Below are 13,763 nucleotides of genomic sequence, written 5' to 3' on the forward strand. Positions count from 1 at the left end.
ATCTTATATTAAGTGTCATTATGATCTGTTGACTTCCAATTAACTAAATGAAGTATGATGATCTTAATCTGACCAACTGAAATATGAAATGAATCTAATGGCTTGTGCCATTGCAAGCTAGTGAGCCTTAGTACATAATTATACTGTATTGACCTTCTAATTAACAAGTTAATCACATATATGAATATCAAACACTGAACCAACTGGTGTGTCAAATATGCCACTAGAAAGGTAGCATATTTATTCTTATAATTATCTCAGTACTTTTGTCCACATTATCACCAGCTGTAATTCATCATCTTTTCTTTTAAAAATAAACCTCTAGACTCTAGTTAATGATTAATAGATCACATAGTATATATAGGCTTTAACTAACATGCGATTCTTCCTTTCCCATTTCCAAATTTTATTAACACATCATATGAAGGTTTACTTGGTCAAAAAAATCTCCAGTTGCATGTATAAAATAGTTGCAATGTCATTAAGGACAAGTATAACAATTTGAATAAATTAATTGGTTATTTGGATGTATAGATAGTTGCATGTATAAAATAGTTGCAACGTTAGTAAGGACAAGTATAACAAATATAAAATAATTGGTGCGATAAAGTCTGATAGAGATTAGTGGGTTGATATATGATTAGTAAAGGAAGAGAGTTGACGGTTGCAGTGTTCCAAGTAGTACTGCTTGAAGAATTGTGTGTACTGTGTAAAGCTTTGATGCGAGGAAGAAGTAAAGAAGGTGATTGGCTGGAACTCTCATTAATTTAATTGAGAGTGCTTGGATTTAATCCTGTTTGAATCATCTGAATTATTGTTAGTGTGCAGCTTGTTATGGTTACAATTCACACCCGTGTTTATATGTTTTACTTTTGGTCGGCCGCGAGCAACCTAAGAAAAGAGTATTGCTGCTTATCTTGAAGTGTTGTTGAATTCTTGCATTAAAGCTTCCTTGATTCTTTGTAGATTCACATTACTAGATCAAGCAGAGTTATCTTCTATAAATATTTTAGGAATCCTTTCCTGGTATTGACTTGTAAACTAAATTAGTTGGCGTCCGCTAAATTAAAGCATCTCGATCATAATATGTAAAGTTTGGCTCAAATCAAGTGTTCCATTTTGCTGTGCCAGATGCATTTGAACAGACTTTGGAGGCATTCGAACGCAAAAATTCGAGACTATTTACACTTTGTAGGTGTTCGAATTTTGAACACCATTTTACGTTCCAGATTTGAATTCTAGGGGTGTTTGAACGGGCTTGTGGGTGTTTGCACGCCCCGAAGGATTTACCCAACTTTAAGTCAGCCCTAGAAATATTGAAGTAAGGATTTTAGAGTTTTCATACTTAAGAGAAATATTAAGAGAGCCAGCCACCATTGTATTGAGGGAGATTAGAGTTGAAAAACTATTTGTAATTAGAGATTTGCAAAGTGAAGGAAGAAGCTCGTGAATGTAGGCAAATTGCCGAACCATGTAAACTTTGTCTCTCTCTCTCTCTCTATTGTCACTATTGCTTCTATTCTTAAGATTACTTGTATTAGGGTGTCTAGTACGTGACTAGAAGTTGTTTATTATTATTCTATCACTATTAGCACTATATTAGAGTTTTTCCCCAAGTTGTTGATTTTGCCATTACTATTCCATTGTTATATTTGCAGGTGAAGGTTTTGTTTCTGCTACCCTCACCCATTTGGTGTTAAGCACAACAATTAGTATCAGAGCTTTAAGATTTCAAACCTCAGCTTTTGAATTTGGGAATTGTGTGAATTTGGAAAAGTTTGCCAAAATATGGAAATCATTCAAATCAAGAAAAATTGTCTCAAATGCAAAATTTAAAGTAGAGAAGTTTGATGGTACCACTTTGAAATATGGCAATATGAAGTGATAAACATATTGTTCTATCAAAAATTGGACATCACCTTGGAGGGGAAGCCCAAAGAATTATCAGAAAAGGAATAGGAGTAGATGAACCAACACGCATGTAGCACCATTCAACTTTGTTTAGCAAAAGATCAAAAGTACTTTGTAATTCAGCCAAGAAACTTGTGAAAGAAATTTGAGGATAAATTTATGACCAAGAGCATTAAAAAATAGCTCTATTTGAAAAAGTTTTTCAAGTTTCAATACATGATTGGAACACTTAAGGCTGAGCATTTGAACTCTTTCAACAAACTATTTGCGGATTTCCAAATTTTGGATGTGGAGATCTCGGATGAAGATAAAGCGTTGGTACTTTTGAACTCTTTGCCGAATATTTATGACCAGCTCACTACTACCTTGCTATATGGAAAGGACTATATATATTATGATAATGTTGCAAATACACTTATTAATAATGGGTATTGGAAATTGGATAAACAAGCTACTCATGAGTCATCATCAAATGCTTTGACGGTGAGGGTAGATCGGAGAATAGAAAATTTGTGAAGAGAGGTAAATTTTTCTCAAAATCAAGGGTGCATCTTCAAATAGAAAAATGATTGCAAAAGAGCAATACTCTTATTGTCGAAACAAAGGGCATTGAAAGAAGAATTGTCTTGTCAAAGAAACCTCAAAAGACAAATATGACACATTTAGATGATGAGGATTCAGAGAATGTCCTGATAGGCTCAGCTCTTGCTTGTGACACAGATGAGTGGATATTAGATTCTGGGTACACATATCATGTGTCTTAATCGAAATTGGTTTTTCACCTTTGATAAAATTTCAGGTGGAGTAGTATTCATGGGCAATGATAACCCATGTAGAGCTGAAGGCATTGGCACCATCCGCCTAAAGCTATATAATAGGTCTGTGAAATAACTAATTGAAGTTTAGTGCAAACCGCAATTGAAGAAGAACCTCATTTCTCTTGGTGTTTTGGAATCAAAGGGCTCTACCATTACTTTGAGAGATGGAGCATTGAAGATTCCTTTGGGAGCATATTAGTTGTAATGAAGGTTATAAGAAGAAGAAATCTATATTTCTTTCATGGCTCTACAGATATTGGAAGTGTAGCTGAGGCTTCAAGCAATTGATTGATGCGGCTAACACTACTAGATTATGACACATGAGGTTAGGGCATGTAGGAGAGAAAGGTTTGCAAGGCTTGTCAAGACAAGGATTGCTAAAGGGTGTGAAGAGTCTCAAATTAGATTTTTACAAACACTGTGTTTTGGGCAACCAAACAAGGATCAAGTTTGCTATAGGAGTGCATTGAACCAAGGGCATCTTGAATTATATTCATATAGATGTTTGGGGACCTACCTAGGCCATGAGGAACATCGAAAAGGCAAATTGGAAAGTGGCGATGAATGATGAATTAAAAGCTCTTGATAAAAATAAGACTTGGGATTTGGTGGAACTCCCTAAAGGGAAGAGAGCAAGTGAATGCAAATGGATATATGCCAAGAAGGAAGATCCTTAATCGAAAGGCAGAGTTAGATTCAAAGATAGATTGATGGCAAAAGGATATGCACAAAAGGAGAGAATTGATTATAATTAAGTATTTTCTCCGATGGTGAAATATTTCTCCATTCGGATTTTACTAGCTTTGGTATCTCAATTTGATCTAGAGCTAACTTAGATAGACATGAAGATCGTCTTTTTGCATGGTAATTTGGAGGAGGACATTTATATGACCTAGCCAAAAGGATTCAAAGTTGATGGGAAAGAGAATTTGGTTTGCTAATTGAAAAAGTTTTTATATGGCCTAAAGCAGTCTTTAAGGGAATGGTATAAACGTTTTGATCGGTTTATACGGAGGAAAAATTACAAGAGAATGCATGTGTCTATTTTAGAAAGCTTCAAAATGAATCATTTATTTATTTGCTCTTATATATAGATGATATGTTGATAGCATCTAAAAGGAAGGTGGAAATTGATAAATTGAAATTCCAATTGCATAAAAAATTTGAAATAAAGGATCTTAGAGAAGTAAGAAGTTACTCGGCATAGAAATCAGAAAAGACAAAAGAAAGGGGACAGTATGCTTGGCATAGGAGCAGTATTTGAAGAAGGTATTACAACGGTTTGTTATTAACAGTAAAATAATCAATGAGTACACTATTGACACCTCATTTTAGACTTAGTACAGCTATGTCACCTAGTACAAATGTCGAGAGGAATTTCATGTCCAAGGTACCATATGTAACCGTAGTTGGAAGCCTAAAGTATGTGATGGTGTGCATGAGGCACGATATTTCACAAACCATTAGTATTGTTAGTAGATACATGCATGCTCTAAAAAAAGAGCATTGGTAGGCGATAAGTGGATTTTGAGATACATTCATGGTACTTCGAGAGTTGGATTAAAATTTGTGAAAGATGATAGACTTAGTCTACATCTTATTGGATATGTGAATTTGGACTATGCAGGTGATTTGGACAAGTGTAGATCTACTACAGGATATGTATTTGCGCTTTCTAGAGGACCAGTCTGTTGGATGTCTATTTTGCAGTCGACGGTTGCTCTATCTATCGCAGAAGCTAAGTATATGAGAGTGATAGAGGCTATAACCGAGGCTATTTGGTTGATCAATTTGATGGATAATTTAGGTGTATTTTAAGAGTAGGTGGAGGTATATTGTAATAGCCCAAGTGTAATTTGTTTGGCGAAGAACCAAGTTTATCATACTAGGACAAAGTACATTAATGTCCGTTTTCATTCTGTGAGGAAAATCTTAAAAGAAAGAGATATTTCTCTTTGTAAGATTGAGACTGCAAATATGTTGACAAAAGTGATGACAAAGATCAAGGTCCAACATTGTTTGGATTTGATCAATGCCACTCACATTTGACTAACTTTGGATTTAGTATTTTAAGATGCAAATTTGCAGGCGGTTTATTTTGGGAGTTTTCAGTCACTTTGCAGTAGTGGAGAGTAATTTGTTAAAGTCTTGAGGTTTCGCTAAGGTGGAGAATTGTTGAAGTTTGGCTCAAATTAAGCGTCCCATTTTGCTGTGCCAAATACGTTTGAATGGGCCCTAGAGGCATTCGAACACAAAAATCCGAGACTATTTGCACTTTGTAAGTGTTCGAATGGCCCCACAGGCGTTCGAACGCCATTTTGCGTTCTATATTTGAATTCTAGGGGCGTTTAAATAGGTCTGCGGGTGTTCGAACGCCCCACGGGATTTCCCCAACTTAAGTTAACCCTATAAATACTAAAGTAGGAATTTTAGGACTTTTATGTTCTAAGAGAAATATTAAGAGAGTTAACCACAATAGTATTTAGGGAGATTAGAGTTGAGAAACTCTTTATAATTGGAGATATACATAGTGAAGGAAGATTGCTCTGCCCATGGATATAGTCACATTGCCGAACTATGTAAACCTTGTCTCTCTCTCTTTATTATCTATATTGCTTTTATTCTTAAGATTACTTACATTAGGGTGTCTAATATGTGATTAGAAGTTATTTATTGCTATTCCATATCTATTAGCACCATATTAGAGTTTTTTTTTTGAATTATTGATTTTGTAGTTACTATTCCATTGGTTATATTTAGAGGTGAAGGTTTTGCTCCGGGTACCCTCAACCCATTTGGTTTTTAGCACAAAATAATAATACTGAGGCATTGACTTTCAATAAAGTCAAGTTATTTAGGAAAAAATTGTGAAATTGACATACAAGCTGATTCAGAATTCTGTGTGCTAAACAGAGATGCCTCATAATAAAGCTTCTAAAGAAGTATAGATCTCTCAACCTCAACTAAACCATTTCTCGTCTCTTCGCATCAAGCAGGAGTGCTGCTAGAAAACAATGGCATTCGCTGTCTTTTCCAATTTGCCGAAGCCACTCCTCCTACTATTCCTGTTCATCATACTTGATACTCCCATAACCAAATCACAAGATCCAGACTCTCGAAGGTACATCAACTGTCGAAAGGATGCAAATTACACAACCAATAGCACCTCCTTCAAGGACAACCGCGATCTCCTCTTATCCTCCCTCTCCTCGGCTGCCTCCATCTCCGGCTTCTCCAACAACACGAAAGGCCAATTCTCCGACCAAGTTTACGGCGTCGCCCAATGCCGAGGCGACTTGAGCCTGGATGAATGCAGGGCGTGTCTCAGCACCATCGTAAAAGAGAGCCTTCAAGTATGCTCCAGCGGCATGTCCTTGGAGATATGGCATGACTACTGCTTCCTTCGCTACTCCGACAAGTACTTCTTTGGCACAGTAGATACAAGTGCTTACTATTACTATTCGACAAGCACATCGAACGCTACGCAGCTGCAACTATTCAATGAGAAGTTAGGCAATTTGATAGACATTCTTATTAACAAGGCTGCTTATGGCGACTCATCGCGAATGTTTGCTACTGGAATGGTGAACTATACTAGCTCTGATAAGATCTATGGACTGATGCAGTGCACCAGGGATCTGCCGAACGAAGAATGCTACCAGTGCCTTAAGGTGTACAGCGATCAGATTTCAACATGTTGCAACGCCAGAATCGGAGCGAGAGTGTATGCAATGAATTGTATTATTCGGTATGACTCGTATCCTTTCTATAATAGCACCGCAGCCAACGAGTTATCATCGCCTCCGCCGGTTGCTCCTGTTTCTCCCCCGTCAGGTGCTACACCATCAAACACGACAGGCGGAGGTAATTTATGTTAGCAAATCTTAAATTACCTCACTTTCTTCAATGTTGTTGTTGCAGTGTATCTCGAACTTTACATTAAATTTTCAGAAAAGAATTCTAGAGAAATTTATCAAAACAACCTGTATTAATTTTGTTTTTATATCTATTATTCACACTCTACCATACATACATATATATATATATATATATATGCACATTGAATATGTATGACCAAGAAGTGATATCTTTTGGCACTTCATTTATTATAGATTAATTCTCTGAAACAGAAACACTAAGTGGTATTATTTACTTCTGGTGTAGGAACAGGAGGAGCTACAAAAGTAATTGCTATTGTTGTCATATCTGTCGTTGCTGCATTGGCTCTCATCGTTGCTCTGTTAGTAATCTACTTAAGAAGAAGGAAAGCAGTGAGGAGAAATACTAGTACGTTTTTGGTAGAATTAGCTGCTCTGACGACAAGCTATTAATTAAGATGGTCTCCCATGTTAATTTTTTTTTACCATAAATTCAGAGCCCATCAACAAATTTACTTGTGACTATAATATCAGTATTATTTAGGATATTGAGATGATGTCTGTTGTCTTTTCAGTAAATGAATCTCACACAGAGGATATCGGAAGTGTTGAGTCACTGCTTCTTGATCTGTCAACATTGAGAGTTGCAACAGCTAACTTTGCCGAATTCAACAAACTTGGAGAAGGGGGATTTGGTGCAGTTTATAAGGTATCATAATAGCTAATTTAATAAACAATTGTAATTCAAAGGCAGATTATTATAGATAATATCCATTCTTATTTGATTTGGACTAGTTATCCACATGTATACATGTCATTTCTGCTAACTTTCTAATTTACTTAGGGATTCCTCCCTGATGGACGGGAGATAGCAGTGAAGAGACTATCAAGGCATTCAGGGCAAGGACTAGGAGAGCTGAAAAATGAGCTAATTTTGGTTGCCAAGCTTCAGCACAAAAATCTTGTAAGGCTTTTAGGTGTTTGCGTAGAGGAGCAAGAGAAGTTGCTTGTCTATGAATTTGTTCCTAACAGAAGCCTAGACACCGTTCTTTTTGGTACTACTTTTCTGCCACATCTTAATTTACCCTGTCATGAGCTAGCCTAATGGAAATTAATGCATTCAGTATATCATTAATCTAACAGGCCTTTAAAATCATTTCTGCTAGAAATTATGTATGACTTAGAGCCAATTGTTATATTTGAATCATAGATGATGAGAGACGAAGACAATTAGATTGGAGAAAGAGGTATAAGATCATCAATGGAGTTGTTCGAGGCCTACTTTATCTACATGAAGATTCACAGCTAAAAATCATTCATCGCGATCTCAAGGCAAGCAACGTTCTGTTAGATGCAGAAATGATCCCAAAGATTGCAGATTTTGGTCTAGCCAGGCTTTTTGGAGGGGACCAAACTCAAGGCATCACAAACCGGGTTGTTGGGACATTGTAAGTAGCAACCTTCAACATTATCCTTATTCTGATCACAGGTAGTTACAGAGTGTACTTTAGATAACAAGTTCAGGTCCTATGCAGTGGTTATATGGCACCAGAATACGCAATGTGTGGGCATATCTCGACCAAATCAGATGTATTTAGCTTTGGTGTTTTAGTTTTAGAGATTGTGACCGGAAGGAGAAACAATGGTTACTTTGGTTCTGAGCAGGGTGAAAACCTCTTGAGCTATGTGAGTACTTTAAAAGCTTGTGGACATAATATTAATGGTTTCAAATGATAGCCTTATATGCAAAATTAATGAAACTATATGCAGACATGGGAGCATTGGAGAGCGGGGACAACCACAGAGCTAATTGATCCATCCTTGGGCAACTATTACTCAAGAAGTGAGATGCTGAGATGCATCCATATTGGACTATTATGTGTTCAGGAAGACCCAGTTGAGAGGCCTAAGATGTCGATGGTCGTCGTGATGCTTAGCAGCGAGACTGTGTCGCTTAAAGCTCCCTCAAGACCTGCATTTTGCATCAGACAGAGCAGCATCGTCTCGGAAACACATGGTGTTAGACGCAACCAGAGTTCGAGGAAGTCTACATTAGTGTCACGAAATGAGGTGTCAATTACAGACCCTGAACCTAGATAGGTGCGCAGCTATGAGAAAATATCAAGTTTAGTACCTTTAGAAAATTGATTAATAAGACCTTCTCTGAAATGATATATAGAATTCTGTAATATTGTTCTTTATGTATGTAATACTTTTATAATTGGTAAGATCCTTCGGAACGTAGGAGATCTACATCTATCCTGTCTCATATTGCTTCTATCTGTTTCACAAATGAATAGAACAAATGATGAGTTTGCCTGAGTTCTTTATCAAAAAAGAAAAAAAGATGTATAAATCTCCTTCAGAATAAAGTCCATCCATATATAAATCTCATGGAAAGCAAATAATTATATCTACTTCAGTATAAGGTCCATCTATATTCACAAATTGTATCAGATTGTTTTCAGTTTGGTTGTCATCGTATGATGACTGTCTCCCGTGTCAAACCCTGCATTTGATTTTTATAGCAACTGAAACCACAGTTGTACATCTGTTGAATTTAAATTTAAATTTAGATTTATGAAATTTAAAATTGAAAAATAAAACGGGATGAAAAATCTCAACTACCTCTACAATAGCAGCATAACGTCCCACAATTTTGCAAGAGGTGGCATAACCTCTTCTTTTGTATAAAATGAGAATGGCTGCAACTTGTTTGGTTTCTCTCTTTCCTCAGTTCTATATCTCTATCTCTATTTTAAACCCTTTGACATTTCTATTTTCGAGCTATACTATCACTGGACAATAGAGGTACTACGGTCTGGTTGGGCCTTAGAAGCTCTATGGCAAACCACTCTAGACGAGAGTGATCAACATCACGCCTCACAGGCCATGAACTTGATTCAGCTAAAGTTACAGAAGATCCCCTCCAAGATATAAGATATATATTGACACATGGTAAGGAGATTCTCTGGTTAGCAATCTATAATCTATCAAATGGCATTTCAAACCCCAGAAACAATAATTATAGAAGATACAAAGGAGAATGACAAGAACTTTTTTCATTTATTAGAAAGAATCAACACATCGTGTTCATATCCAAATGTAAGAACAGAAACATATAACTCAAAAATAGACATGGCATGGGCAAGCAATTAATGACCGTAGGAAACATCTTAATCTTAGCACATATAATACAACCATTTCTTTAAAGTTGTAGCTCTTGGCATACTAGCGTGCACCTCCAATAAATTGCTGACTTCTGAGCAAATCAACACATGTCTCTGTCTCTGAGAATGTTTGACTTGCTGATCATGCCACTTCGAAGAAGGAAAGCAGGTGGCTTAGGAGCTTGAAGAGTGATAGATGAACTACTTAGCATGAGAATGATAGATGTCATGTTAGGTCTCTCTGATGGTTCCGCCTGGACACACAGCAGCCCAATATGTATGCATCTCAACGCCACTTGCGATTGACAATGTGCAACTACGGATCTGTCTATTACCTCAAGTCCCTTCCCTTCAATCCAATGCTGCCACACCTATTAGTTTAAAAGTTAATATCATGTAAAAGAGTAATATCCTCCTAATTTAATAAAAAGAAGAATTCTTGTGGCCAAACCACACAGCTCAATTTAGTTGGGAAAATCGATACTTACATAGCTTAGAAGGTCTACTAGTTGACCAGATTCTTCGAAATTGTTGTTCCTTCTGCCAGTCAAAATCTCTAGAACTAATACGCCATAACTAAACACATCTGATTTAGTTGAAAAGAACCCATGCAGAGCATACTCTGGTGCCATATATCCACTGAATGTAAGAGATTGACAAAACATTAGTCTCCTCTATAGAGAAAAACTCATCGATCAGTTAATGTGTGGTGGCATCGTGAGCATAAGCACGATAAATATGAGTGTGGATATTTGTCAGAGAATATGAGAAATTTCTACTTACTAAGTTCCAGCAATTCGACTAGTGTTCCCTTGCGTCTCATCTACATCGACAAGCCTAGCAAGACCAAAATCTGAAATTTTAGGATTCATATCTCCATCCAACAATATGTTACTTGCTTTAAGATCACGATGCACAATTTTTAGACGTGAATCTTCATGGAGATAAAGGAGCCCTCGACCGATCCCTTCAATGATCTTGCATCGCCTTCCCAAATCTAGTTCTGTTCGACTAGAGGGATCTGCATCGTAAAGTATACCTTTGTTTATCTTTCAGTCAAGAAGGTATGGACTTGTTATAAAAGCTATACTCCCACGCAAGTCTCCTGTATATGGGGAATAAGGTAATCTATTATCGGTTCTAACTTCTAATTTAGGTAGATGTTTATCATGACAAAATACAAATACATGCGAACTATCAATAAATAACATTGGCGTTGTGCTTATAGATAGAGAACCATTTGCAAGATAGAGCATACCAAAGAGAATTGTGTCAAGACTTCTATGAGGGAGGAACTCATAGACAAGAAGCTTCTCCTCTTCTTCTAAGCAGAAACCAAGAAGCCGGACGAGATTCCTGTGCTGAAGCTCAGCAAGCAGGACGACCTCGTTCCTTAGCTCTACCAGTCCCTGGCTCGAGGTCCATGAAAGCCTCTTCACAGCTATTTTCTGCCCACCTTGCAGAGTCCCCTGAGTCGATTCAGGCAAAATTGCAGGAAAGAGATATAGTACGTATCATTGTATACACAAGTTTCAATGCAATTTAGAGAACATTTCAGATGGAGATTCACCTTATAGACCGGTCCAAATCCACCTTCTCCGAGTTTATTCGACTGCGAGAAGCCATTGGTTGCGCCTCTGAGGGTACCCAAATTAAACGACCGAAATTCTGAACCGGGAATTCCTTGCTCATCTCCACCGTCTGCTCATGAGGACAAGCTCGTTTAGTTACTATCAGAATATAAAAGATATATCAAAATAATTGCTGTTGTTTGCCAGCTTAAGTTTTTAGAGAAATTGATATATGAATCAATTGTTTCTAGATTGAAAGCATGCGACCATCTCTATTGCTTGGGGTATCGCTCCTGACTGCTTTCCTTCTCCGAAGGTAGATAAATAATATAGTGGAGATAAGTGCCAGCGCGGCAACCACGGATATGACCACTATAGCAATCGTTTTTGTTCCTACACCAGAATTAATAATATCTCTCAGCCTTTACGATGTCAAAATTAACAACATATGTTAGGAATGCTAGTTTGGCTTACTTGCAGCTGCAGGGGGAGAGCTGCTATCATCGTTCGCTGGCGGTGGCGGCGGAGTTGCCGAATCTGGAGGTGGAGTCGCCGGTGGCGGCGGAGGCGATGACAGCTCGTCGACTGCCGTAATATTATAGAAAGGATACACCTCATAGCGAATAAAACATGGCCTGGCATACAACCGAGCTCCCTCGTACCCGCCGCAACACTGCGGTATCTCGCTCCGGTGTGTGCTAAGGCACTGGAAGCAGCCGTCCTTGGATAAGTCCCTCGTGCACTGCACCATCCCGTAGATAGGACTAAAGCTAGTATAATTCATCGATGCGGCCGCAAACATTAGCGACGATGTATAAGCAGCCTTGTTGGTAAGAGAGCCGATCAGATTTCCTAAAGTGGCATTGAACAGTAGCGGGTCCGTAGGTTTGGAGCTGCTATGGATAAAGACGTAAAAGAAGTCATCCGAGTAGCCGAAGAAATTCTTGTCGGAGTAGCGGAGGAAGCAGTAGTCGTGCCATATATCGGCGGTCTTGCCACGCGGGCAGTCCACCTCGATCTCTCTCATCACAACGCTGAGGCATGTCCGGCACTGGGCGAGGGACAAGTCACTCCGGCATATGGTGGAGCCGTAGACTTGGTTAGGAGATTGGCCGGCGGTTTGATTGGAGAAACCGGAGACCGAGGCGGCGGCGGCGGAGTAGAGGGAGCCGAAGAGTGAGTCGAGGTTGGCTTTGAACGTGCTGTTCGCTGTGTAGTTTGAATCCGTTGGACAGTTGGTATAGTATGGGGCGTCTGGTGTTTGCGATTTGGTTGTGTGTGAATAAAGTATGATGAACAGGAATAGTAGGAGAAGTTTCTTTGGCAAATTGGAAAAGACGGCGAACGCCATTGTTTCCATGGAAGAGAAGGTGTGAGGATACACTCGATCTTCTTTTAGACGTGCTATTATATATATATATATTTGAAGAAGCTGGTATACGGCAACTAATCCACGGAAAGTTTTACTCTTCTACTGAGGGGAAGGATTTGTTTCGAAGTATATCATGTGGATAAACTGTGTCAAGTGAATTGTGATTAGTCTAACTATATATCTAAAATATTGTGAGCTTACTGTTCATGTACTAAAGAATGTTTTGGTCACCATCCTGCCACAATCCCACGTATTAGTTACCTATAGCTCATCAGCTCAGAAACTATTATACAATGGACTTTTATTACATATTTCCTACTGAAATTTTTATATAGTACCTTTATTTTTCTCTACAATTTTGTTGCATGGTACCTCTTTTTGCTACTATTGCATTGTAGAGCTAGGTATCCAACCATTTTTCTTATATATGAAATCAATAGATAATAGATTAAGAATCTGTGTATCCAGTAATATATAGTTAGTTCGGTTACCTCTGCTAAACTAAATTATAATAATTAATGGGTGATCCTAGGAAACGAAAACCATGCATTTTAATTTTTCATGCAAAAAACCCATTATTTTGCAAATTGTTATACTTGTCCTTAATAACTTTGCAACTATTTTATACATGAAACTGGAGATTTTTTGACCAAGTAGACTTCATATGATGTCTTGATTAAAATTTGGAAATGGAAAAGAAAGAAGCAGACGTTAGTTAAAGCCTGTATAAACTATGTGAACTACTAATAATTAACTAGAGGAAGTGATTTTCTTAGTAGAGTCGAAAAAATGAGGAATATTGAAATATTACAAGATGACATTTAAAAATAAAGATAAATTGCATCTGGTGATAATGTGGATAAAAGTATTGTGATAATTATAGGAATAAGTATGCTACCTTTCTAGTGGCATATTTGACACACCAGTTGGTTCCTTGTTTGATATACCTGCGTACGTGATTAACTTATTAATTAAAAGGTCAATACCGTATAATGGTGAACTAAGGCACACTTGTTTGCCATGGCACAAGCCATTAGATTCGT

At 37.7% G+C, this 13,763-nt stretch overlaps 2 protein-coding genes across 4 annotated transcripts; one reads left to right on the forward strand and one right to left on the reverse strand.

The window, feature by feature from the left end:
- Nucleotides 1-5,630: 5,630 nt before the first annotated feature.
- LOC140796793 (cysteine-rich receptor-like protein kinase 6) lies at nucleotides 5,631-8,866 on the forward strand. 3 transcript variants are annotated; one of them, XR_012110532.1, is made up of 7 exons: nucleotides 5,631-6,593; nucleotides 6,894-7,016; nucleotides 7,183-7,316; nucleotides 7,452-7,662; nucleotides 7,818-8,055; nucleotides 8,132-8,293; nucleotides 8,378-8,515. XR_012110532.1 is itself a non-coding variant. In XM_073149912.1 (7 exons), exons 1-7 carry the CDS (start codon nucleotides 5,744-5,746, stop codon nucleotides 8,705-8,707), a joined length of 2,037 nt encoding a protein of 678 aa, XP_073006013.1. In that variant the 5' UTR covers nucleotides 5,633-5,743; the 3' UTR covers nucleotides 8,708-8,866. The 3 variants fall into 3 exon arrangements, 2 of the variants coding, with proteins under 2 accessions (XP_073006013.1, XP_073006014.1); XM_073149912.1 differs by having other exon boundaries at nucleotides 5,633-6,593; nucleotides 8,143-8,293; nucleotides 8,378-8,866; XM_073149913.1 differs by having other exon boundaries at nucleotides 5,633-6,593; nucleotides 6,900-7,016; nucleotides 8,143-8,293; nucleotides 8,378-8,866.
- Nucleotides 8,867-9,878: 1,012 nt separating this feature from the next.
- LOC140796011 (cysteine-rich receptor-like protein kinase 6) lies at nucleotides 9,879-12,699 on the reverse strand. Its single transcript, XM_073148848.1, has 6 exons — nucleotides 11,823-12,699; nucleotides 11,348-11,478; nucleotides 11,036-11,246; nucleotides 10,561-10,798; nucleotides 10,266-10,416; nucleotides 9,879-10,148 (listed from the first exon to the last, which is right to left on the reverse strand). The coding sequence occupies exons 1-6, from the start codon at nucleotides 12,697-12,699 to the stop codon at nucleotides 9,879-9,881; spliced, it is 1,878 nt and encodes a 625-aa protein (XP_073004949.1).
- Nucleotides 12,700-13,763: the final 1,064 nt, after the last annotated feature.

Source organism: Typha latifolia, chromosome 10 (genome assembly GCF_019914945.1).
Source record: "Typha latifolia isolate L0001 chromosome 10, TyphaL0001v2, whole genome shotgun sequence".
Lineage (NCBI taxonomy): Eukaryota > Viridiplantae > Streptophyta > Magnoliopsida > Poales > Typhaceae > Typha > Typha latifolia.

Bases quoted from the DNA above. Each gene is read 5' to 3' on its own strand.
- LOC140796793 (XM_073149912.1), top strand. From the start codon at position 5,744: ATGGCATTCGCTGTCTTTTCCAATTTGCCGAAGCCACTCCTCCTACTA. The intron at 7,017-7,182 runs GTACGTTTTTGG...TTGTCTTTTCAG, and splicing joins AGCAGTGAGGAGAAATACTA to TAAATGAATCTCACACAGAG. The intron at 8,056-8,142 runs GTAAGTAGCAAC...GGTCCTATGCAG, and splicing joins AACCGGGTTGTTGGGACATT to TGGTTATATGGCACCAGAAT.
- LOC140796011 (XM_073148848.1), bottom strand. From the start codon at position 12,699: ATGGCGTTCGCCGTCTTTTCCAATTTGCCAAAGAAACTTCTCCTACTA. The intron at 11,479-11,822 runs GTAAGCCAAACT...CCTCATGAGCAG, and splicing joins CTCTCCCCCTGCAGCTGCAA to ACGGTGGAGATGAGCAAGGA. The intron at 10,799-11,035 runs GTATGCTCTATC...TTTACGATGCAG, and splicing joins TCTTGACACAATTCTCTTTG to ATCCCTCTAGTCGAACAGAA.